Source organism: Anguilla rostrata, chromosome 17 (assembly GCF_018555375.3).
Source record: "Anguilla rostrata isolate EN2019 chromosome 17, ASM1855537v3, whole genome shotgun sequence".
NCBI classification, from domain to species: domain Eukaryota; kingdom Metazoa; phylum Chordata; class Actinopteri; order Anguilliformes; family Anguillidae; genus Anguilla; species Anguilla rostrata.
This window is the reverse complement of record NC_057949.1, coordinates 16,499,129-16,525,885: the sequence shown is the minus strand read 5'-3', so window position 1 is coordinate 16,525,885 and position 26,757 is coordinate 16,499,129. Positions and strand designations below refer to the sequence as shown.

Here is a 26,757-nt window from a genome sequence, read left to right as displayed (position 1 = left end):
CTGATGCTGAGACGCAAATCTGAATAAAGGCAAAAGGTGAAACAGAAATAGAGTGCGGCTGCCTCACTTCACTTTTCTGTTCGTAGGAGCCAACGAAACGGCAAAAGCCTGGTGCACTTGAGACAGAACGATCGGTCTAAAGCCAGCAGCCCACGGATTTACGACGTAATCGGCCCCGCCCATTTTTGCGATCGCGAAGCCTCATTGGCTCAGACCTGCGGGTTGACGTCCAGGATGCAGACCCTGCCCGCCTCCACCACCTCGTGGATGGAGCTGATCTTGGTGCCGTACAGGTTGCCGTCGTATTCGCCGTGCTCCAGGTAGCGGCCGCTCTTGATGTCCGACTCCATCTCGCTGCGGGAGACGAAGCTGTACATCTGCCCGCTCTTCTCGCCCGATTTCGGCTTCCTGGAGGTGTCTGGGGGAACGGGGACGCATTGGAGGTTAAGGGCCAGTAATATAACTGAGGAACCATGCCGTTATCGAACAGCCTTCCATGTGTAAACGAGAAATAAACGACAGAATGAGACCAATTCAAGCTTGCAGGAGTTCTACTGTCCAATGGATGGACACAAAACATTTCCTTCCGCATACATTAAAAATAGTACAGGAACATAGCACCGTATGTTCCTGTGCTATTTTTAATACTGCAGGAACATCTGATCCAACGGACGGTTCCCTGGACGATTCCAAGGGCCCAGACTGAAAGCGGCCATCAAAAAATATCAGAACATGAGATGTGTTGATGGGCCGGGCCGCGTGCCGGTCCGTGCCGGTCCGTACTCACAGGGGATGGTGGTGCCGTACCGCAGCTGGTCCGAGACCAGCAGCTTGTTCTTCAGGCTGCGGCGGCCCACGCCCTGCGCCCCGATCAGAACCAGGGTCTTCCTGCGGAACGGGGGCATCTTCGCCACCTCCTCGTAGATCAGGAGCTCGTGGCGATCAAACTCTGAGCGAGAGAGAGAGCGAGAGAGCGAGCAAGTGCGTTAGCACAAGAGAAGAGATTACGAGAGAAATATGATTTATGCCAATGAATAGTCGCACAAAAACAGACAGGGAGAGGGAGGGAAAGTTCAGGAATTTGAGTTTTTATGCAAAATCAATATCAGTAAAAACATGAACAATGTTCTGCACCATTTTCGATCCCACTGGCCCAAACCTAAGTCAATAAAGCAGTTTTGGTTCATAATTATTCAACACGCAAACGGAAAACACCAACCTGCGTTCTTAGTTGTCAGATACATCATCTTCTTTTTCTTCTTCCCACCCATGCCAGTACAGAGCGCCCCTGCCAGGAAAACACAGGTATTACACTCAGGTATAACTACACAATACACCCCCTGCACCCAACACAAACAGAGGGATATTAACATCGGTAACATGCGAAGAAAGCCTTTCTGTCTGGATGTACACAATGCAATGCTGCATAGTCCTCTGACGGTGGCTCACATTACTACTAGACTACCGAGGTTTGGCAGTGACAGTAAAGCTCCACTGGGGGTCAGTGTTGTACAGGGACAGCATTTTCCCCCTAGGAAGGGCAGAAATAGTACAGTAAAATGCTAAAATATGATATTTCAAAAAATAAAATTTTAATGCGCTTCGTATCTCACTATTCAGAAACTGTACGGAAAATGTATGCCATTCAAAGTAAGGAAAACGTGAAAGCACGATAAACACAGGACACACAAACGTTTGTGTGGAAGTCACGGTGTGCGTTTCTGTGGTGCCAGGCCTAGCAGTACCTGCGGCTGCCAGCTCCAGGTCCCTCTTCACGAAGGCCTTCCTCTTCTCCTCCAACAGCTGGCTGGGGATGAGCCCAGCACTACCCCCCTCTACATGACACGCCTACAGGAGAGACGAGACACTTTTACACAGGTCCCTAAAACAACCCTTACCCCTTACAAACAGGTCCCTAAATCACCCCCTTACCCCTTACAAACAGAGCCCTAGAATACCCCCTTACAAACAAGGCCCTAAAATAACCCCTTACAAACAGGTCCCTAAATCACCCCCTTACCCCTTAGAAACAGGAACCTAACATACCCCCTTACCCCTTACAAACAGAGCCCTAAAATATCCACTTACAAACAAGGCCCTAAAATACCCCCTTACCCTTTACAAACAGGGACCTAAAATACCCCCTTACCCCTTACAAACAGAGCCCTAAAATACCCCATATAAACAGGACCCTAAGACACAAAGTCCCCCTAAGAAATAGAAGTCAGCTACAAATATAGTAGTATAGTCTGCTACCACCACTACAGTCAGCTACTATAAACCAGTTACAGGCTTAAGAGAAGCTGTGAAAAGCTGACTGTATTAGAGTGGAGTGGGAGGAGACCCTAACCTCCGCACACTCCTCACCTGCCACCAGTTGAGGTCCTCCTGGTTGACGATCTGCAGTATGTCTCCACTGCTGAACCTGAGTCCCGCCTCCTTGCAGGGAATCAGGTTGTCATTGGCGGGATCATATTCGAAGTGACACTTCACGAACACCTGCAAGAGGGAGGGGGCGGGACAGAACAGCGGCTTTCTCAGACTATCGCGGCCCACTAAAACCCAGCCAAGCGACGGCCGCGCGCTGAACGCAGCTCGAACCTGGACCCCATCAACCTTTTGGATTAAGCCAGTGGTTCCCTGACCTCTCCTTGGGTACCCCCCAGCTGGATCCAGGTATTTGATGCGTTCCATCTCCAGCACACCTGATGCAACTAATTAGGGGCTTGATTAGCTGTATCAGGTGTGCTTGAGGTGGAGCACGTCAAACACCTGGATCCAGCAGGGGGTACCTGATGAGAGGTCCGAGATCCACTGGGTTAAAGGATTAACATATACACAGCCAACCAGATTAATTTACTTACTAGATAAATGGATATTTGTTGTCAGTTCTAAGATGTAGTTTAAAGTTTGCACATCAGTCCATCAGAGCCTTAGTGTTTCCCTCTCTTTTAACCTCACTAAATGAACAGACTTTGAAAAATACAGTCTGTACCTTCATGACAGCGACATTTGGCATTACGAAATAAATCTCGACGGCGACGGTTCACAAAAGAATTTTTTTCATGGCACCATCTGAAGTGACTAATGAGTAATGACAAGTAGATAATCCTTCCTTTCATCCGGCTTTATCGAACCCAGCGCGCACGTCTTCCTCTATGAAAACGCAGAGTTCGAGCCGGAGACGGGGATGCAGGGAAACGGCCGACACGACGAGACCTCCGCAGACAGAAGGGACCGTGTTACCGCACCCTCGAGTCGAGTCAACGTGCAAATCCAAGAACAAAGGATTAAAAAAGCGGGATGTTTTATTTGGCCTTCTGATTAAGTTCCTGACAGAGGAACCAGATGTTCTGCAGCCCTTACATTTACAGTCACATTCGCACAGCCCCGACTACCCCCCCCCCCCCGCCCCCCCAGTAATAAAAAGGGGTAACAAAAGGAGAGATGCAGGGAGCGCTGCACTGCCGGGGATGGTATCCATGACAACCGGAGGAGGCATTTCACTGGGGTACGAGCGGAGCGTGGCGCTGTCGCTAACGCTAACTCTGCGAGGGCAACGCTAGCAGTGGCTGCAGCTCGCCTGCCCGCCTGCCCGCCCAAAGCCCGTGGTTGGCGGGAACGGAGCAAGCCATCTGCCCAGCTGGTGCTTTCAGCATGACGGCAAAAGGAACAGCCTGGCTTACATCTACCGAAAACAGCTTGAGCCTGGAGTCCTTCAGAGAAGTGGGGCTTTGGAGCGTGCCTGTTTGCAGCTTCAGGGCTCCACTAGATGGCGCACAATCTGCTTCATCCCGCCAGGGGTAGGGTGAGTGCGAGCTGGCCAGAGTGCCTCAGGTTACCATGGCATTCGTTTCTCCTAACAACAGCCCAGGTTCGCACAGGTTACCAGCTGCTGTGGGCGAGAGTCCTCTTCAAGTGCTGGTCATTTGGCATCAGGGTGAATAAGTGCAACAAAAAAAAAAAGAAGAAATAAATAAATCAAAAGTATCCAGCTTCATTCTCATTCATTTTCTACTGGCTATTCATCCTGACATGTGGTCCCCCCTTTCTGGAAACTGGGCCGTGCCCCCGCCACCCTGCCCGAAACTGGGACGGGCGATGACGCCGACGTACAAACCACAGACAAATTTCTCCCAGGCTTCGCTCCCCTGCCTCCGATTGGGCGAAGGATGCCGTTACCATGACAACTGCCTCCTCGGACCAGTTAGGAGATGAAAGGACCCCCGGAAAACGACAGAACAATGATCGCCGATTGGGGTCAAAGTTGATCTGCAAATGGCTGTCCGGTCTGTTGTGCCTCTATCACCGTCCCAACCACGCAAAAAAATCACCACTCCCCAGTGCCAAGGGCTTCTGGGAGCGGGTCCAAACCGACCGAGAGCTGAGGACAAATCAATCTGCCTGTGAGATGCGTACCAGGCCTGGACCACATCGACTGTCTACCTATGCACTCAATAAACCCAAAACTGTTTCTCTCCCCGATTTGTCTGCTCTGAGACCACATTCACAAATCTTGCCTCTGCAAAAGGCCTTGCGCACTCATCCATGGGCAGGCCATTGTTACTGCTACTGCTAGCTGCACTAAAGCTATGCTCTTGAATATATGGCAGATTGCTTTGGCAGCCACAATTACAGCCCGTGGAAAGCCACTAAATCACAGCCTCGAAACGAGCAAGCCAGGATCAGATTATCCACCTCCGGCGCTGACCCCAATCATTGTCGGGTCAGAGGCTTAAACTGATTTAGGATCAGTTCTGGAGGCAGGTGGTTTTGGCTGCAGGTGGTTTTGGCTGTAGGTGGCTGGTGGATGGGTTTGCAGGGAGCTGACCTGAGAGGGCAGGGGTGGGCGTGGCCGAAGGCTCACCTGGCGGGGGGGCTGCGGCTCCTGGTAGCTGGGGAGGATCTTGAGCACCACGCTCCCGCTGGCCTCCTGCAGCATCTCCTGCAGGACCTTGGGGTCGTTGCCCACCTCCTTGCCGTTGACCTCCTTGATGATGTCGCCCACGTGGAGGAGGCCCTGCTGGTCGATCATCCCGCCGTGCAGGATCCGGGCAATCACCAGCTCCCCGCTCTCCACGCGGAACGTCACGCCCTGTCACGACACACGCAAGCGCGCACGCCACGGGTCACCCGGTCATACTCTCACCCGGTCATACTCTCACCCGGCCATACTCTCACCCGGCCATACTCTCACCGGGTCCACCAGCCGGATGGATCACCCGGTCATACTCTCACCGGGTCCACCAGCCGGATGGGTCACCCGGTCATACTCTCACCCGGTCACACTCTCACCGGGTCCACCAGCCGGATGGATCACCCGGTCATACTCTCACCCGGTCACACTCTCACCGGTCCACACAACACTGAACAACCGGATGGACCTTCCACTACATAGACCAGCGGTGGACCGACGGTTTACCACCCAAGAACAGTGTAGCGTAATGCCCACACCTGGGTTATGTGGGGTATGACTGCATCTGCCAGAATTCTTTCAAATAACGTGACACTGTCTGCTGTTCCAAAAAAAATTCCAAAACTACAGACCAAGCAGAAGCAGGACAGATCTCCTGGCAGTGAGAATGTTCTGCTCCTTAGAAGGAGATGTGATTCTATTAAGTGAGAGACTAAATTACGTTCTAATTGAAGTTCTCAACTTAATAATCTCATTGAAAATTTCTTCTTTTATTCCCGATTCCAAATTTGAAACCGAGAGCTTGAGAGAGGAATTAAGATAAAGCCTGAACTAAACTCCAGTCTTGTCGGCTGAAAGTTTTTCCTAAAATCCCACGGGAGGTGACACGGCCATGGCGATAGCTCTTTAGTTGCTTTGTAAGGCCTCTGCTACCCAGATGAACAATCTAAAGCAGTGTTCTTAAACTACGGGTGGGGACCCAAAACGGGTGGCAGGAGGGTATGAGGTGGGTCCCAGAATGAGTCTGTAGTCCAGTACGCTATGCTGGAGTGTGATGGTCGCTGAAAGGTGCTACATTTCAAATGTGGGTCCCGATATTAAACGGTTTAAGAGCCAGTGATTCAGTGAATGACTGCACTGAACGGTCAGCCAACGAGATGACAGCAGAATGTTCCGGCACCAGAGCAGGCGGTGCGGTGGACTCACCAGGTGTTCACCGGACACCTTGCGAATGCCCACCATCCTGACCGCGTCGGGGGGCACCGGCTGGGTGCTGATGGTGGCGTCCATGAAGGCGCAGGGGCTGGGAGGCGGGGTTTCATAGCTTTTGGAGGCCACAGAGTCATGAGTCTCCAGAAGGGACTGGGGGACCAATCACAGTGCAATCAGAGATGACTGACATATCAGACATGTTCAGTTCTTATCCTTCCCATACACTGAACAAAATGAGCTGCTTTTTGATGTTTATGCTGTGATTACCTTTCTTCTTTATTATTAGACGGGTCTATAAGAGTGTATGTGTGTGTGTGTGTGTGTGTATATATATATATATATATATATATATATGAGTGAGTGAGTGAGTCTATCTGTGTATGTGTACATGTGTGTGTGTATGTGAGTGAGTATGTGTATCTGTGTGTGAGAGCCTGCGTGTGTGTGTGTATGTGAGTGAGTATGTGTATCGGTGTTGTGTGGTGGTGTGTGTGCGTAGTGAGTGGTGTATCTGTGTGTGAGAGCCTGTGTGTGTGTGTGTGTTGTGAGTGAGTATGTGTATCTGTGTGTGTGTGCCTGCGTGTGTGTGTGTATGTGAGTGAGTATGTGTATCTGTGTGTGTGTGTGTGTGTGTGTGTGTGTGTGTGAGTATGTGTATCTGTGTGTGTGAGCCTGCGTGTGTGTGAACCCACCTGGAAGTGCGGCTCGCTCAGGATGCGCGCGAGCTCTGCGGCCGCCTGGCTGTGGTGTGTGAAGGGGTTCAGGTCTCTGAGGATCTCCTGCACCAGCTCCACGTTGTTGTCCCGCACCGCCTCCAGCCTCATCTCCTCCGGGTTCTCCGGGGCCTGCCAGCACCACGGACAGCGACACCGTCAGCCTCCCTCCCTGCTCCTCATCAGCACTCAGACATTAAAAACGGGCAGGGGCACTTATGTCACATTTACCCGCTTTCCCTACCAAACGCACCAGGGGCTGCACCGAGACCCACACCCTGCCATTCCAGCCATAGACAAAGTTCACTCATCACTGTAATAGGTTTCTTTTGTGAGTGCAAATCTGATTTAGCATTTAGTGCCACTTCTACACACCAGCTCTTTAAGGGTTCTGATCTCTGCGCTTGATCAACTGCCTGGCCAATTTCCCTGGCTGAGCTCCTACAACATTCAATTATCTGAGAATGATTCTTCTATTCTAATAGCACTCTATTCTACTACAAGACAGCCTACTTTGCTTTTATGAAGTCCTTGTTAAAAAAAAAGAAAAAGAAACTGGTTGATTGACACCGGCCCTTGAAACAGACGCTGAATTAAAGCTGAGATAAGGTACGCGTGGTCCGATGCGATAGGGCAGAACGCCCTGCCAGGCCTGCTCACGGGGGAGAAGCCGCGCCCTCCTGTGGAAAAGGAGGTGTTTATTCAGTAGCCCGGGGCGTGACTTTCGGTAATCCAGGGGATTACGTGGATGCCATGGGGCGGGGAGCAGCGCTAGACACGAAGGGCGCTACCTGGAGGAGCCAGCTGTCATCATGGCACCCCTCCCCGAACCTCACCCCCCCAGCCTCCGAAGGGCACACAATGCACGGTCAGTCTTTCAGGCCCCTGGGTAAAAATCCAATTCAACCCATTCAATTCAAGCCCACTTTGTTTAACCTAGTAGGTCATCTCAGAAGTCGACTGTCACGCTCAGTGACGACCTGGGGAATAAAAGCGGATCGAGAATGCAGGGAATTGTGATTTGAGCGGCCAATCAGATTCTGGCGGTGATTATGCAGAGAGGTAGCCGCGCGGGAATTCGACGCAGGCGTTCCTCACTAGTCCGGCTCCTGGACGCACGACCTCCCCGTCACCCGTCAGACGTGCACCGCAGAGCAGGCTGCTTCTGAACAGGCACCAGGCCCCCGCTGAGCCACACTGAAAGGCAGGCTGACCCCATTGTGTCAGCGGCTTCCAGGCGGTCTGGCATCGGAGAAACCGCCGGCGTATCCGGGGAACGAGGAGACGCCGAGCCGCACCGGAGGAGCGCCGGAGGACCGGACAGGGGCAGGGCGGCGGGGGGACGTCCAGAACAGACGGGCCGCCCAACGAGGGTCCAACAGGGTTTGGCTCGTCTGACGGGGCTGGCACCACAGGCGGGCTTTCCGGCGAGTTCCGGCGAGTTCCGCTTAACGAGGCGCCCGGAGGGACCCCCTAGCGTAGCGGCGCTCCAGCGAGCCTTCACCGCTCTTCTCTCTTTCCCCCCCCCCCGCTCGGCCCGTTCCTGGAACCGGTCGCCCGGGGAAGACGTCCCTGGCCGAACTACACAGCCTCCGTTCCCAAAAACATCCTCATCGTTCTGGCGTCCATTTCCTTCCTTAACGTCGACTCACAAAAATGTTTTATTTGCAAGCGCGGCTTATCAAATTAATTTCAGCGACCACTGAGCTAGGCGAAATAAGAAAATCACTAACCCTCGCGTTAAATTGAGCGACAGTTATGATAAACGCTTATTTAACCGTACTGCGCGCACAGCAGAAAGCCGAAAATATATTCCGAATGTGGCCAGACAGTTGCCCTGTGAAAGCTCTCACAGCTGTAAACAAACAGTGCAGCGTGAATCATGAAAATGGCAGCCTGAGGGGCTTTGGTTTCACTAGGGGCTGCACTGTTTCAGACGAGGGAAAAGGTTACTGTGTGACTGTTTGGTGTGCCACTGCTGTCCACCACGTTTTGGCGAGATGCATTTCTGTATCTGTACAAATACAATGGCTGGCTGGCGTGAGCAGCGTGTACTACTGACCACGCAGGGTCATTCGCCTCCCTATGCTTATTTCTATGCTCCAATTTCCCTCGGAAAAAGCTGTCAGTTCTACTAAGAGGCCAGATGGAAATGGAGAAAGAGAAATCCCACTTCAGGGGCCCCACACACCATCCTCATTAGCCAATGAGCTCACCCCATGCAAATGAACGGCCGCCGGAGGGGCCAATCACGGCCCCGCGTTCCCGTGAGGGGAGCGCGGACCGGCTTGCAAAATAAGGTGTTCAGACGGGCCCAGGGCCACTTGGGCTGTGGGGCTGCTGAAAATGCAGAGCGGTAATTAAGGCCGACTTGCATCTGCCAAGGTCAGCTGTCCCAGGGGCAGCGGGGTGGGGATGCATGTTTATTAGCCTCGCCTCGCGTTAGCCGCTTACACAGGGCTCCGAGTCCACACATCCTCCCTGACAGCCAGACACCCCCAGACTTCTCACTGCTCCGTGACCTCCGACCCCCCCCAAGGTTGCTTCAGTCACGCTGAGGACCCTGCTTAAAAGCCATCCACCTGCCAATCCGTCGGAACCGGGGTCGTTACCATCGTGGGAAATTGTTATCCCAGGGTAATAAGTCAATATTATTATACTACTAACATGGTTGTCTTGACATCACAAGATCACAGGAGATCACGGGAGATCTTCAGCAAGATCGCGGGCCACAGAACTCAGGATTTTGTGATTTTGAAACTGGATTTTGGTCGCAGCTAAATTTCAGGTTGCGCACCTCCAAATGTCAAGATATCAGAAGAGACGTTCTGAGCAATATCGGTGGACTTCTTCACCTTTGTAAAATAGCATCATAAATATTAATTACACACCGGCTCAACTGTTTCACCTTCATCAAAAACTGCGCAGTAAGAAAAACCTCTAGACAAAACCGCTAGCAAACTGCACTGGTGAACGATTGCCTTTTCACCCGTTCCGCAGAGACCCCAGAGGAACACGTGACCTCAGATTTACATAATTACATATAAGGCCATCGCTTGGATCATTACCACTCAATTACAGCAGTGGGGAAAGCGTGGGGTCGCACACAAACTCAAGACCTCAGCAGGCCTGAGGAACTGCAGAAACGCGTGCCCAGTGTTAACCCTTCAGTGTAAATACACATTAACCTGCAGGAGAGCGCACTCCGCTGCGTGTTGGTAGCATACATTGTTTTCTGTTTGGCAATGTGTTAGCGCCCTACACACTAAAGGCTAACTGACTAGCCGTTACTAGCTTTAGCATGCTACGTTTCTATACGCAGCATCTGTGGCCGTGAGATTCTGTGAAGCACCTGTGATTCGACCATTTTACTTCTGCAAGAAAGCGCAGCCTCTCCGATAGGCTGCCCTTCAGTAATTCCCATTCAGTGCCCCCCAGCTTTTATTGTGTTCAAATACAGGCCTAAATGCTAAAGCTATCAATAATTGATAACAGGTTATAATTTCTCCGCTGCTGCTTTGAAATTGAAGTGGCATTTTTTACTCTCCCGTTTAAATTGTTTTCTGCAGCTTTGATGAAGGCATAATATGTTCTTGTTTTTTTTCCCTCAATTTCAGAAAAAATGGTAACCATTTATAGCAAAGCCAGTATTCGCTCTTCTTGAAAAACAATCAGCCAGTCAGCCACAAAAATCACTCACGCACGCACACATGCACACACGCACACAAAATTCCCTACATGGTTTTTGGCTAACATCCGCGTGATCCCTCTCTATAGATATTAACCTTTTTCACGTACGCAAGCTGCCCTTTGCTTTTGTTTAATAGGGAGAGAAAACGCACTTGGCCGATCTGCTCAGCAGCTCTTCATCTCGAGCGGCTCACACAGATAAATCTCAAAGCAAACTCTCAGGGACTCATTACGCCCTATTAATAATGATTCAGACAGACTACGGTGCCCCTACAGCAGCTTAGACAGACAGCGCTCTGGCGCAGCGTGCGAGGGAGCGGCGGAGCGTACGCACGGCAGATCAAAGCGCGGGGGCGCGGCTCTGACCGCCGCGTCGGGGCGGACCGACTTACCACCGGGCTCTCCATGATGCCCTTGAGGAAGATGAGGTCCAGGTCGTTGGCGGTGGTGGAGCTGGTGCTGTCACTCAGAGTGTCCAGGACCTGCTGCACAGCTGCCAGGAGAGAAGGGGATGTGATTATTATGGGATGTCTGTCCACGGACTCACGGAGAGGCTCGCAGGGCAGACTCGCTGGCGTCGTGCCGAGCGATCCTGCTTCGGGGAGCGCCTTAGACAGGGGTCCTCAGTCTTATCCAGAAAGGACCGGTCTGGGTGCAGGCTTTCGTTTCAACCATGCAGCTGCACACCCGATTCTACTAATCAACCACAAGAGTCTTTGCTATGGATGTTAATTGGTAGAATCACAGTGTGTTCCTGTTTGGTTGGAACAAAAGCCAGCACTCACATTGGCCCTTTCCGGATAAGAATGAGGACACCTGGCCTAAGACTTGCATTCCATTCTAGCTTAGCAAGCTGTGAGGTAGCTTCAACTCTACTACTATTTCAAGACAGGTCAACTGGACAGACTAACTGTATATGAATTTACTAACTGACTAGAGGCACAATTTGCACCCTTCAGTGCCTTTGCTGGATTCTGCGGTCAACCGGCCGGCCCCATCTACATTCCTGAAAGAGGCAATTGGCATAAATGGCAGCTGGAGACACACAGGAGCTCTCATAGGCCAAACAGCCCGCTCTCAAGCAGAAAAGAGCCAGGAATCCCACCGTGACTCTCGCATCGCGGCATCCGGCAAGTTTAGGCTTTTCAGCAGATATCCCAATAAACGGCCAGGCCAGTGGGCAACAGGCAGGCCTGTCACATTAAAGGGTTTCACCAGACCACATTATAGATGATCGAAGGTTTTCATGAAGCAAATTAAGGTGCTTCACAGAGATGGAGAGTCGTAGCTGGAAACACTCCAAAGTTGGAACTCTCACCTTGGAGCTGTCAGATGAAAGGGGCTTTGATGTGTAATAATGGCATTACTTGGAGCTAATGTAATTAATGCTGTTTACTTCGATGCCATAAATGCAACACCCGACTCCTGTTGGATGCAGCTTCCATACACATACCCACGGCCCACGGGGACCCTCTTCTCATGCCAATTCCATGCTTTTGTTATATCACACATGACAGCTAGCGGACCTGTGCTCTCATGCAACGCAGCTATTGGAGAACAGGTAAGGTATGTGGGTCCTGTATTGAATGAATTTCATATTCCCATTTTCACCTGAATCTGAAGATGGGGGGGGAGACCTTGACTTTGTGATCTTGGGTGTAACAGAAAGACACTAACAAATATATTTTTATGATAAATCATTATGGTGATGATGATTATTATGATAATGAGTATGATTATGAGGATTCTTATGATTATCATGATTTATAGTTATGATGATTATTATTAGAGACAGCCATCTTCTTCTAAATCTAAGGGTATGTTTTATGCCCAATCTAGACTCATATCAGAGAGCCAAAGATCCCTGCCAGACTGACACTGGGGCAGTGTTTCATAAAACAAGCAGTGTGCGAGTGTGAAGCCGCTCGATTTAGAACTCGCTCGGGTACGACCGCGTCGCAAACCCGGCGACTGACCGTGAACGTGCGACCCAGCTCATGAGAGCGCTGTAAACAGAACGAGTCCCCCTTATGCGCCTCTGACCTCTGTCTCCAGACGATGGAAAACCGAGCCCGCCTCTGAATGCCAAGCAGGGCCTCAGAGAAGGCTCCGCGATTTTGGCCCGGCGACCGTGTAACCACAGGAGAGATTTACAGCACCTTTAACTGCAACCACAACCGCAAGGACAGCGAGAACATTCCCTTCCCTTCACCGTCATGGATGCGTCTGCAGAAAAAGATTTTGGTTTGCTGGTGCTGAGGCTTGGGGTGGGGGGGGGGGTAGGGGGAGCACAATTCTTACAAAGTCAGTTTAATCGTCTCAGGCAGCCAGCCAACCAATAACGTAAGGCCCAACTGAAGCACGCTAAATTTTTCAAGTGAAATCAGAGCCTTAATACTGGCTCTGCGAAGCTGTTGAAAATATCACAGATATTTGAACAACATTGCTGCAAATACATTTTCTGGTGAAAGATTCCACTGAATTGTGTGGCAGCTCTTGCGGAACTGCTGCGACTCCAACCCTCTGAATCTGAACTATCTGGGAACTTTCTATCCATAAAATACTTATCTTCTTGTACCCGAACATGTTCTTTAACTGACCTGTACAAATGCTCTCTAAAGTATAGTCCACATTCAGGAAAACTAACCACTCAAGAACAGCCTTCAGTAACATAACCGAATTCAAAAAAATGAATTTCTATTTGCAAGGGCAAGCTGCACACAGTCACTGCCATCTGTTTAAAATGCACATTTGCAAAGGCACAAAATCCTTTTGTGACGTTGCCTATACACAGACGAGTCAGCTGTGGATGTCTTGTACGCACATCCAACAAAATGCGGTGTAGCAGACATTTAAAAATAGATGTATCTGTCTTCATGTCAGTTTAGCCTCAAAGCGCCTTTAGAAAGATCCCAGCTTGAACGCTTCTCAAAACAGCTCACATTGTCCAGATGTCTCGCTGTGCCAATCATCCTAAAAGCTGACATTAAAACTGCCTTCACGTGAGACAGCTCTACTAGATTATTCTTCTGCCTTTTTAGAAGGCATTTAGGAATAAATACGATGCAGATTTAAAGGAAATGGCATTTTGGCGATTGTGTTTGTGTAGTTTTCCTCGGCTGTACGCCCTGGTGTGTCAGTACAAACCTGCAATAGCGTTTCCACTCATACTGTGACTATAAGGCTCTTTTCCAAGAATTAAGCCATAAAACCCCAATACCCTCTCTAATGACCTATCGATGAAGGGTCATTGACTGTTCTGGGTATCCAGGTGTGTGGTTGTCATGGTGATTGATTGGCATTAATGTATTTGAGGGCAACTGAATGCCTTCAATGCAAATCAGATCAGTGATCGTTAAACCACACCCCCTGGACACAGAGAACAAACAAAAAAAATATATGGGAGCTATCCCATAGTGCATTGCTCCATTGTGTTTATAAACAATCGCCTCAGCCTTTTTATATGCAAATAACAAACGAATAAATAAATAAAAACTCAAATTTTAAAGCAGGAACAAAGTTATATTTTATTAATTTACCATTCTCTGCATTTGTATTTAATGTTGTTTTTCCAGTGCAAGTTCCCTTTAAAGCCAATAATCTTTCAACCCTGACCTGTAAAGGTGCAAATGAGATTAAGCAGATTAAGCTGCAGGTTGCAGAACCTGAACTGGACCCTCAGTCTCTGAGCCCGGAGGTCACACCCACAGTCCATTTCAAGGGCAGGACTGAGGCCACCAAACTCACGGCGCTTTCTTCTGCTTCCTGGCCGGCCATATTAGCAATGAGCTGGAAGATACTGATTGGGCCAGGAGCGGAGTCCCCTCCCACTATGCATAAGGGAATCAGTATCTAATGGGAGCCGTGTTGTGCAGGGCATCTGGGGCTATACTGGGCACATCAGGAGTGGATATCAGATGGGAAGGCTCACAGCTTCCTTTACCTGATTTGTGCTTGTGGAAAAAAACATAATGACTACTTCCCCTCATTTCTCATTCAGACCAAGGGCGGCAGAGATAATGTCACCAAGGTGGTATTCAATTCCTGAGTGAATGAGATTATTTTAATTTGTGGGTCCTTGATCTAATATAAAGTTACGCACTTGGAGCAATGTCCTTGAATATTAAATGAACACGGCCTCTTTCCACAAACCCGCAACTACTCATAGCCTTTGTCATGACACAAATCCCCTGTGAAGCAGTTACAGCAGCCAGTTAAGCCAATACCGCAATGCTTGAATGAAAGTTAAGAAGCTAGAATTATAAATCACAATGTAGTTCACATGCATTTATCTAAAAACTACATTATTTCAGGAATACAAATACATATGGCCTAACCTGCAAAATGCAGGTGCCCCAAATCTTACAACATTGTATTCACCCTAAATACAGGTGGTACTGTTCAGTAAATATGAACTGAAGATGCATGCACCATAACAGTCTTGTGAGTATTTTGTCTCGCTTATTCTGTGGTTATTTGATCTTGAGGCCAACTGCAGGATATTCAATAACGCCGGAATGATTCGCTGAAAAAAAACACGCATTAACATTTCAGACGTCGCAGGAAATATTGAACAATGGCACGGAGCGAGGGAGCGAGACTGATAGATTAGTCTACGGAGACCGAAAGTTTCCGAATCTCCTCTTCATCGATGCCACGCGATTGGATAAGACAATTAAGGACTAATGAGGTGTAAAAAATACGCTGGTGGAGATAGATCCAGTTAGGAAGTCTGCATCTCAAATCTGATTATCCCTTCCTGCAATTCTGTTGCGTGTAACTCATTTATACTGAAGAAGCGTGGTTTACACTGACACAGGAGGCTCCAGCGGCTTGTTGAAGTCGACCACTCCGAAGCCTTATCTTTCACCGCAGCGTTGCCGTCTGAGTGACGGACGACGCTGCCTTTGCGTCCGTTCCCGTTCCTCCCCCAAGGTCCGGAATTCATATTCATCTCTTCACCCCTCCCGCCCGTGACTCCTTCCACCTTCGCCGCTATCGAGAGGGGCAGCTTTCCCAGGACGAATCCATCACTGTCCGGTTCCCGAGCCGCCAGACAGGCGCGTTGACCTGCCCGTCTGGTGCACCGGGCGGAGGATGCGGGCACTGCTTCCGTCAGCCAGGCAGGAAGAACTCGGGTCCAAACTCCGCATTTAGGAAGCACCCTGGCCTCGCCGAGAGCAGCAGTTAGAAGCAAAAAAAACAGATAGCACAGCTGGCTTTTTCTTTTTTATACCCCTCTCCTGTAGTACAAGTGTGTCCTCCTATCTCCAGATGAAGTTGCAAGATGGCAGGACTGATCAAGGCAGACCAGAGTTCATGCATAATTCCATTAGTCTGGAGGCTACAGAGACTCTGTGGCATCCTCCCGGGGACCCTGATATAAGCTGCATCCTGCTTGTTTTGCTGCTTCTTTCTCTTACTTCCCTTCCTCTGCCTTTAAGATGCATGTTGTCGAGAAGACGATGGACAAAGAGGACTTTTTTAAATCACAGGAGATAAGATTATCCACAATGCCCTTTGATGACAGAATAAGGAGCGAGCTTTTGTGGAACTGCGGGCTTCATTAAACTGAACGCCGTGCCGTCTACTTCTGTCAACCGCTGCTCTGCGTTGCCTCAGCAAATCAATCATTCAAGATTTCCCCGATTGCTCTGCGTGTTTAATCTCAGTCCGATGCAGTCCGCTCCACCAGGCTTGCTCAGCGCAGGTCATACTTACCAGAGTCACCCTCTGCGAAATATTCCACACTCCTCTCATAAAAGACAACCCTGAGCTAGCAACAGGGAGCTCGGGCAAAAATGTAGTGCCGTGGCGCCGATTTGATTTCGCAGAAAGAGAAGGACGTTATTCTCAAGATCTGCAGTGCTAGGGAACACAATGCAGGCCAGTGAAATTAAATACCCGAGATGATGGAGAAAAAAATGAATCATTTTCATGTTATACTGAACCAATTTTGTGAATCCTTCTTATTACAAATCAATGCATAGCACAGTTAAAAGTATTAATACCAATGGATTTCAACTGTTTAATCAATGTAACAGTATGAAAGCAATGCATGACTCAGTATTCAGCATTATAATAAATATCTATTTATTACTGCATACAGTCCACAGGATCAATTTTGTCCTGTGGAGTGTTTTCATTTAAAAGCAATGATTAATACTTTGTATCACTGGGCCTGTTACACTGGTAAGTCTTCAAAATAATGGATGTGAAGAAAAAAAGCGTTTGTATTTTTAACCGATAGCGCACATAAGCATCATAAGCATATGGCACATAATCGTCTGTATTGCAAAATTAAATTAACTGAAATAGCTTCAGTATTGAAGTTTCCCATTTACCAAACTTAGCTGTTTGTGACAAAGCACATCTGGACTATTTAATTCCTTACAATGTGCAGTAACCTTTCCCAACATAAAGTCCTGTTAAGAATGTATAGCTGTGGTCACATTTCTGTACTGGAAAATAAATAAGATTGGAAAGTAGACAGTACAGTAAGGGAAAAGGCAAATCTCTACTCAAAAAAGAAAAATGTGCATTGAAGCAATTTTCACGGTTATCAGTCAACTTAATTGCAGGCCTAAGCGACAGGCTTCTCAAGGCCAGTGATTTGAGCCAACTCTATCCGCTCTTTTGTGTACCTCAGAGTACTATATAGCTACTACAATATAGCAAGCGTTTTATTGCAGGCGTTTCATCAGTCTCTAAGCTTCTGCTGACACAGCTCATTCGGTCCACAGTCTTATGTATAGAGCTGTAGTCTCACTGTGTGGCAATGTACTCTGCATTCAAATTACAGAACCTGTGGATCACACTATGGAGAAAACAGCCATGTCACTGCAACCACTATGTACTAAGGACAAACTGGCTGCGGGAAAAGCCTCTACATGCTTCTAAAAGGCTGATACATTTTTGCAGGTAAGGTTGCCACGGTAAGTGCTCTCTGTATTATCTAATGATGATAATGATGATGATGATAATTTAATAAACATCAGTGAGTACCAACACAGTCATGGCTTCCTCTGCCCACCCCCTCATGGCACATGTGGGCAAAATGCATTTGTAAACACATTCACTATTTTAAAATTATGACATGGCAATTATAGTTTTCCTGGCAGAGAGAAATTGTTTTCTGTCAGCTTGAAAATGTGCACGCATATTCATAACGTGCATTCATTTTAGTTTCATTTACAGTTTTTTTTCTTTTTTTTTTTTTGGAACAGCTAAAAATGGGACACTGTGTACGCCAAATCCTTCATTCAGCGGTAATAATTTGACCTTTCATGTTGAATGAATATTGTTCTGAATCTCTTTATGTGTTTAAATGCGACATCCCCATGGATCTGTCTTCCATGGAAAAAATAAAATAAAAAATCAGGAGCAGCACTTGCTTGTGTATAACCTATGGATTTCATCCATCCATCACCTAACCTGCTGCTGATGCATTTCGATACATGGAAGCCAGAAACAGCACCCCCCGTTGCACAGACCCATGCTGCAAGGTAATCATTTTGTTGAGAAAAGTGGCAACTAATCTGTGCAGAATAAAAAGCTAAAAATAAGCAGTTTTTTATTTTTACACTCGTAGCATCTAAATGATGGCAAAAGAAGGTGTGATTAAAAAGCCACCGCTCGGTGTGTGGGGCAGGGACAGACGTTCTGACAGCTTTGTTTACAAGGGCGGGGCAACCGCAAGGTAGCCTTGACTACAAAGTCTTGTCAACCGAGGGAGGCATCAAAAAAATTACAACTAGCAGAGGAACCACAGCGACCCCCCCACCCTCACCCCCCCCCAAAGCCTCCGCTGCCTCCGCGTTTCAGCTTCACGAGCCGACAGAGCGATCGCATCGTCTCTCCCTCGCTCTCCCTGACAGATGGATTCACAGCAAAGGCAGGGGAAAAAGAGGGAGAGAGAGAGAGAAGTACGGAAAGAACGACAGCAGCTGTGGCGTGTGCCGGGTAAAGCCGGCCCCTTTCATCGGAACACAGAACAACCTCCAAATGGCCACCGGAATAAATCCCATCCCAGCTCCACACTAAAACTATTTTTGGAGTTTTTAATTCACTTCCAATGAAGGTTTCTCACTAATTTCTGCTCTGCGCAAGAGTGCCTGAATTTTTCTCATTTTCCTGGTACGGCTGCTGCAGTCCTGTTCTTGCAGCACTGGGAGTTCACCTAGTGCTGACCTGCTGAGTGTGAGCTGCTCCTGTCCTTTCGTTATTAGAAAACTTTTTATCGCACTAAAACTTTGGCCTTACGTTAGAGGTGAATGGCACTGAATCACTCTCGACAGGCGTGTTCCTGGCTATGCGCAGACTGAGCGGCTGCCTAGGGCCCCCGCGACCACTAGGGGCCCCCGTTTAGCGCCTGTAATCCCTCCCCACGCGTCCAGCCTCCAAACTTAGTCTCCATCAGGGCTGCCCCAGCCCATATGGATGGGGGAGGCAGATTGCAAATCTCTCCCTCCCATGAAGGAACGCATAAAAAACTTTTGCTTTGGGCCTCCAAACAGACAGGGGCAGTGCTGGCTCTCAGCTCAACAGGGCAGAATGGGGCAATGGCCCGATAGCAGACTACCGTCCCGTCCAAGGAGGGAATCCCTGACCGGACCGCTCCTGCCACTGTAAATACAGTGACAGCTCCTAAATTCGAGCAGAACCTTCACCCCGCTCTACCGTAGCCCGTGCCAAGCGTCATCATGACTAACGTCCACCAATTACAGACCTCTCACCAGTGACAGCCCGCCTTTCTGAAAGACTAATGCTTTGTCGACCCCGATACAGCGCTCTCTTTCGCTCGTACATAAGTCACTCTTTTCCTCTTCCCCAGGCAGAGCGGAGGCCCGGCACCCGATCCCTTTCCGACGCTTCGCGGCTGTGTCTGATAAGGCGGGATTTACGAGCGCCACTCAGCGCGGCGTCTGCGGCCCGCTCAGCCATGCAGATCGCAGGCGGCGATCCGGCAGCACAGAGCACGGACGGCTCCGCCCGACCGCGTTAAACTGTCTGCGCTTCCTCCGTATATCACATTGCATCCCCCAGTGCATTAATGCCTCCGCCAGCGCAGTATTTCCTCTACACACCGGCACTGACAGGACGGGGGGAGGGGGGGCGGGGGGGGGGGGGGGGGGGTTTAGATGCCAGTTGGACACAAGCCACGGCTGCCGGTTGGACAGCTACAAGGCCGGGGATCAGCAGATTTACACCGACGCGCCGCAGCTACTGTTAGAGCTAGCAAACAAACGCGCATATCGAAAACACTGCATCTGACAAGGAGCCCTTCCAGAACTTCCAGTGTTTTTGCATAAGCGCGCATTTTGTGTGGACACATTTTCCGTGGAAACGCCAGCAACTGGACCAGCAGCAAACGAGTAAAACAGAACTGCTCAGGCTTCGCTTCACGTGGACAGCGGGGTTCAAAGAGAGCTGGGAGAACACTGATTCAGGGCTGATCTAATTTAGAGGCCTAATTACCCGGCATAAGACAAGTTAGCGTCGGCCAGGCTCCTGTAAAGACAGACAGATGTCAGGATGAGGCGCAGACATCAAAGGGAGCTCGCCTCTGGTGCCCGTGGTCTGCCTGGTGACCGAGCCAAATCAAGGGCCCAGACGCGAAGCAGGGCACCGACACCGGAGCTCCACGCGCTGAAGCCAGCGTGGCGTCCCTGCTTTCATCATGGTGCGTTAGCAACACGCTAGCACCGCTTCTCACCCTGTGACAGGACCTGCGCTCACGCTAACGCAGCCGCACACGCCCGCACACGCACGCCTGCCTCACCCGCGCTCGTAGGATGCAGCCTTCAGCCTCCACCGAATGCGACAGGCAACCTGGCAGACGGATTCAGCGGACAACGCAGCGCCAAATGACTGGCGAACTCACCCTGCGGTAAGCTAACGGTTTGCACCGAGCCCCTCCCTCAGCGGGCTGCTGTTAGCATCGCAGTTACCTGCTCTGACGTCGAGCCCGCTGGAGAGGGATTTGAAATGTCAAGGAGGGGTTTGACTTGCAAATGAGAAGCCGCTCACGCTTCCAATGCAGTTGCACGCCACGTGCGACAGCCATTTTAGACGAGGGGGGGGAGAAAGCCGCCGTCGCAGCACGCGGCCGCCCCAGAAGGGCTCTCTGAAGAGCTCACCCACCAAAGAAGCAGACATTTCACACTTTACTGTCCACAGAATAAAGTCCCAGCACAATCCGCGACATGAAATGCGCCCAATCATAAAATGGAGGGGGCGGGGACGTCATCACAACATCCTCCTCAGAGTCGTCAAAATGGAAAAGGACCCAGGGGCGGGGCGGCCGATCCCACAGTTCCCCTCTGCGCTCCAGCGCAGAGCAGTGTGGTTTAATTACCCCGCGTGGCGCGGTCACGCTTCCTTCCTTTATTAGCGTTCATAATCGCACACCACCGCAGGGGTCAGTAAACAACGCCGCAGACTCCACCAAGATGACAAAGGGGAAATTTAATTTTTCTCAAATGAGAAGAGGGGGGAAAAAAAAAATGTCGAACAGGAAGCCTGGAGTTTCTATTTTAAGACCCGGTGAAATTTCTCTGGTCTTGGATTCACAGTGTTCGTTAAGCCGCAAGATAAAGGCGTGTTCCTACTTTCTCCACATTTATAAACAGGAGAAAAACCCTTTTGATGCAAACGGCGCCGTTTCTAAAAGCGAGAGCTGGAGGTCGAACATGCCGTGTCCCTTCACTCAAGTTTAATTCTGATTGGCAGCCCGATGAACAGCCATATCAGTTTGGTATAAATATTAATTGCCATGTTCTTGTGTGAGCAACATGGTCTCCAAAAAGATCAAAACCAAATCATTCTGTAGCGGCACGGTATAAACAATCAAATGTCAAAATCTCAACTCATCAATTAATTATAAATCTCAACAGAGTTAATATCATCAGTCAAATATCATAGTTTTCTAGTCTCGTTCTTTTTCAAATGCTGGGATTTTATTTTAAAAATACGGTCAGGCAGATACTCTACGCTGTCTGTAAATGTGACTCTTCACTACACTATTTTTTAAAAATGCCATTAATTAAAATTCTTTCAAGTCAAATTAACATGGCACTGAACTTTTGCTTTGTTTCTATGATCAATACCGATTGCAGAACCTGTGAAACAGCCTTAATTCCACAGCAGCTATAATGTGCCCAGGAGCGTATCTATATGGTCAATACCATACAATAAAAAAAATAAAATGGAATCCGGTCCTGTAGTAGGAAAAATCTGCACTAGCTACATTATTGACACAGAAAATAGCAATCGGTTCTCTGAAATTACATTATAAAATAGTTATGACTCTCGTTAAAACCAGGGCCTTGAGAACCGTGTCGTGAAACTCACCGTGCAGGAAGACGTTATTAGGTCAGTTCATGACCTGAGGATTTCCAGTGGACGTTTCGGGGAATAAACACACTGGCCTCAGTGATAATAGAAAGAAAATCAATAGAAAGAGTGGGCCAAAGCACAATCCATCCATATTACACTCCCAAGACTGAATCAATCAATACAACAGATAGGGCAGAAAACCAGAAAATAATGGCTGTATAGCATTATCAGGATGTAACACTGACTCGTTTGCTAATCACACAACTCACTTATAACCGTTTGCAGGATCAGTTTACAGTAGGGGCTAATACTGTTAAAGTGACATCTATTTTCAGTGTAGGCAAATCACTGCGCTGCATTGCTGCTGCGTGGATTGTGCTGATTTTATCTCAGTTTATCTGCACCCCTGTATGCATGGTATGAGTGAGTGTGTGTGTGAGTGTGTGAGTGTGTGTGTGTGTGTGTGTGTGTGTGTGTGTGTGTGTGTGTGTGTGTGTGTGTGTGTATGTGTGGTGTGAGTGTGTGTTGTGTGAGTGTGAGTGTGTGTGTGTGTGTGTGTGTGTGTGTGTGTGTGATGTGTGTATGTGTGAGTGTGAGTGTGTGTGTGTGAGTGTGAGTGTGTGTGTGTGTGTGTGTGAGTGTGTGGGTATGTGAGAGAGTGAGTGTGAGTGTGGTGTGGTGTGAGTGTGTGAGGTGGTGTAGTGTGTGAGTGAGTGTGTAGTGTGAGTGAGTGTGTGTGTGTGTGTGTGTGTGTGAGTGTGCATGTGTATGTGTGAGTGTGAGTGTGAGTGTGCATGTGCGTGTGAGTGTGCGTGCGTGAGCGTGCGTGTGCGAGTGTGTGAGTGTGAGTGCGAGTGTGTGTGTGAGTATGAGTGTGTGTGTGAGGACAGAGTGAGTGTGATGTGAGTCTTGTGTGCAGTAGAGTGGTGATGGAAGTGTGTTGGGACAGCATACAAGAAGCAGTCGCAGCGCGTGGAGAGCAGAGTAGGGAAGTGAGGGTCGCAAGTGTGTGAGCAAGGTGCTGTGATCAGGTGATGGAGTGTGATACACAGGCTGCACAGCTGCAGGTGTAAGACAGACTGTCACACGGCTGATGGAACAGAGACTGTCGTCTGCAATGCGTATGTGTGAGTGTGAGAGTGTGTGTGAGTATGAGTGTGTGTGTGAGTGTGCATGTGTGAGTGTGAGTGTGAGTGTGTGTGTGAGTATGAGTGTGTGTGTGAGTGTGTGTGTGATTGTGTATGTGTGAGTGTGAGTGTGAGAGTGTGTATGTGTGAGTGCGAGTGTGTGTGTGAGTATGAGTGTGTGTGTGAGTGTGTGTGTGATTGTGTATGTGTGAGTGTGAGTGTGAGTGTGAGAGTGTGTATGTGTGAGTGCGAGTGTGTGTGTGAGTATGAGTGTGTGTGTGTGTGTGAGTGTGATTGTGTATGTGTGAGTGTGAGTGTGTATGTGTGAGTGCGAGTGTGTGTGTGAGTATGAGTGTGAGTGTGAGTGTGTGTGTGTGAGTGTGTATGTGTGAGTGCGAGTGTGTGTGTGAGTATGAGTGTGAGTGTGAGTGTGTGCGTGTGAGTGTGTATGTGTGAGTGCGAGTGTGTGTGTGAGTATGAGTGTGTGTGTGAGTGTGTGTGGGAGAGACAGAGGCAGTGTGCATGTGAAGTCTTCACCACAGCTTCGTGCAGGAGGAGGGTGACTGAAAGACTCAGTTTATGGGCACAGCCATTACAAGAACAGTCAGCAGCCAACGGACAGAGCCCCAGAGTACGGGCACAGGCAGCCGCACAGGCTGTCGCACAGGCTGTCACACAGGCTGCCACACAGGCTGACAGGAACGCTGTCACACAGGCTGCCACACAGGCTTCCAGGAATGCTAACACAGACTGTCACACAGGCTGATAGGACACAGGAGCACTGACAGTCTCCAACCTGCGTGAGGGCCGCCTGCAGCTCATATTCACCCAGGCAACGACCTCCCAGCGACCACACTGCTCCCGCTGCCCCCACTGCCCCCCCCGCGCGCACGCGGCTACTGAACCGCCAAACAGACTGCTTCAGCAGGAGGCTCACGATGAGCGCTAAGGAAACTAGCGTCTCTGCTGCAGAACTTGCCCTTCATCCAAACTGCAAGTTGTAGTTGCTGCAGCAGCAGTTATAGCAATAGTAACAGTCGTAGTGATATTGTTCTTTTCCCAAAGAGGGAGATTGGTTTGCAGCAGAATACAAAGCAGAACAGTGGCTTTGCTTAGATGTTTTTTTGCACCATGGCACTATGCTGACAGTAATTCAGAGGGAAGGAAGTGTTTCCAGGCGTTAATAACAGGCCTAGGCGTAGACTACAGGGGTCCCCTATCTCTCCCCGTATCCTTTACAAGTACCAGCACATCTTACTCTCTCCCTCAGGAAAGATGGGCTTTTGTTGCAGAAAAGTAACAGGGAGAAATGAGATACTCCTTCATTAGAAATAGAAATCTCTCTCTCTCCCAGACCTAGTGTTACTTCTCTGTGACGCAAATTAAACAAAAATATCTTCTGAATATTATTCCATGTCCTGCAACAAAAAGCCAAACTATCTGCTTGTTTATACTGTCTAAAATTAAAATTCATTTTGAAATCAGTGATGTTTGCTACAGAAGGACAGTTTCCAGCTGTTCCATACCAAAGAACAACATAAGAATCGGATGCCACTGGGCCAGTCAATCTGTATCACGTATTCAAGCTTTCTGAAAGACAACTCGCTAGCATGGAGCTTTCAAACCTGATCGTGGGAGAGCTGCAGGACCTGCTGGATTTTTTTATTTTTGTTGTTGTCAGCACCGATGAACTGAAGCAGCGATTAACACAGTTGTGGCAAGTGCGGTTCTCACGAGTCACCGAGGCAGGGAGCAGGACTTCCTGGACAGCCGCGCCTGTAGGAATGCGCTTAACGTAGGCCGTAATACCGCTGATGTCCCTGTGAGGCCAGGCGGTCCGGAGGATCCCTGCCGATAAGCCCCTGTAACCGCCGCGAGCTTCTCAGGTCCTCCGCCATCGACCGCCGCTGACCCCTCCAGCCGAGCGCGGCGGTAACGCCTCCCCGTCGGCCCGGCAGCGCCGCGCCTCCCTCTTTACCGCCGGCGCCCAGAAGCGGCGGGATCCACGCGGGCTGATGAGAGCGCAGACGACCGCGGGCTGATGGGAGCGCACTGACGACCGCGGGCTGATGGGAGCGCACTGACGACCGCGGGCTGATGGGAGCGCACTGACGACCGCGGGCTGATGGAGCGCACTGACGACCGCGGGCTGATGGGAGCGCACAGACGACCGCGGGCTGATGGGAGCGCACTGACGACCGCGGGCTGATGGGAGCGCACTGACGACCGCGGGCTGATGGGAGCGCACTGACGACCGCGGGCTGATGGGAGCGCACTGACGACCGCGGGCTGATGAGAGCGCTGACGGTCGGCGTCCGCCACAGCGCAGTAATTAGCGTGGCCAGCGTCACACGCGATGCGTTTCCGAAAGGAGCGGTGACACATCAAAGCCAGAGTCTTTACCGTACTGAGCAAAGCATGCTGGGACATCTCATGAAAGAGGGAGCTTTCATTTTGTGTGACATTTTAGGCTCTGACTGTCAACAATCTCCCCCCTCCCCACTACTACCCCCAATCCTCCCCAAAGGTGAAAAACCATTTATAAATCCAATTTGATGTAGAGCACAACATAATCTTGGTTTTATACACTATACACTACACAGTTAGTCTAAATAGATAGTATAAATTGAATGCTCAATTGAATAACTAAAGGTTGATGTACATTCTGTGAAAGTGGTGCCAGAGAGTATTCAGCAACAGCTCTGAATTCAAGGTTATTCACGCCGAACACAACTGCCAAGCAAGCGCACGTCAGCACGGCATTCTAGAAGCGCTTTATTTGTCTCTTTGTTTAGGAATGTTTTCCCAACACACCGGCTCCTGCCAAAGATGGCAGCTTGCTTTCTCTACCGTCGCGATTCCACAGTTGTGCTGTGTGTGTGTGTGTCCGTGTGTGTGAATGAGTGAGTGTGTGTGTGTGTGTGTGTGTTCTGTGGGTGTGTGCGCATGTGTGTGTGTGTGTGTGCGCGCGTATTCCAGCATACAGCGTTTTGAAAACAGTCATCCCAGTCAACCGTAATATTACCCAGAGACTATTTCTTAGGTTTATCTGTTTATTGTGCTGTTGTATTTACGGTGCATTAAAAAAAATCTGTTTTACATTTATACTACAATTTACTATTCAATCTGATCATTTTTTCAGTCGGGTAAGATTAGACTTTCCAAGTCCCAGTTCTTATTTTGTTTAATCAGAAGTAGTCCCTCATTGTAGCCAGTAACTTGTTTTTCTGTTCCCCTTAATAGTGTTATTTTATTTTATTTCCATTAAAGCAATCATAGCAGGCTGAACTGTTGGATGGCAGTGTATTCTAATGGGTAGGGCAATGGGCTTAAATGTTACAGTTTCAATTGCAAAGTAAAACACAGCTATTGTACACCTGTGCAAGGTACTTAACCTGAACAGCTTCAGTACATATCCATCTGTATAAATGGATACAATATAAAAATGCTAAATCAGTGTACGTTGCTCTGGACAAAAGCGTCCTGTAAATGGCAGTAATTATTATATTATTATTAATTACTGATTGATAAATTTACAAACCCTAGAGGCTGGTGTATCGGTTTTGTCCTTCCTGCTACTCGAATGAAAAGCACACAGAGTACGCGTAGATAAGACAGGCTTGCCGTGCGGCCTGTGACGCGTGCTGCTGTGTAACCGGATCGCTGTACGCGCACAGAACGCAGCTCGCCCTCCGTCCTCACGCGGCTCACGATGAGTTATCATCACAGAAGCACACACTGCCTGCCCTGCACAGCTCACAGA

At 49.3% G+C, this 26,757-nt stretch overlaps 1 protein-coding gene across 2 annotated transcripts in view; it reads right to left on the bottom strand.

Annotated features, from left to right (window-relative positions):
* mpp2a (MAGUK p55 scaffold protein 2a) overlaps positions 1-26,757 on the bottom strand; it is a 52,571-nt gene that overhangs the window by 2,787 nt on the left and 23,027 nt on the right. For both annotated transcript variants that reach the window (XM_064316372.1, XM_064316371.1), the window contains 9 exons: positions 10,923-11,023; positions 6,820-6,972; positions 6,122-6,277; positions 4,868-5,095; positions 2,368-2,499; positions 1,746-1,848; positions 1,220-1,288; positions 788-949; positions 216-418 (listed from right to left, as the gene is read on the bottom strand). In XM_064316372.1, coding sequence (XP_064172442.1) covers positions 216-418; positions 788-949; positions 1,220-1,288; positions 1,746-1,848; positions 2,368-2,499; positions 4,868-5,095; positions 6,122-6,277; positions 6,820-6,972; positions 10,923-11,023 — 1,307 coding nt within the window. The remainder of the gene's footprint in view (positions 1-215; positions 419-787; positions 950-1,219; positions 1,289-1,745; positions 1,849-2,367; positions 2,500-4,867; positions 5,096-6,121; positions 6,278-6,819; positions 6,973-10,922; positions 11,024-26,757) is intronic.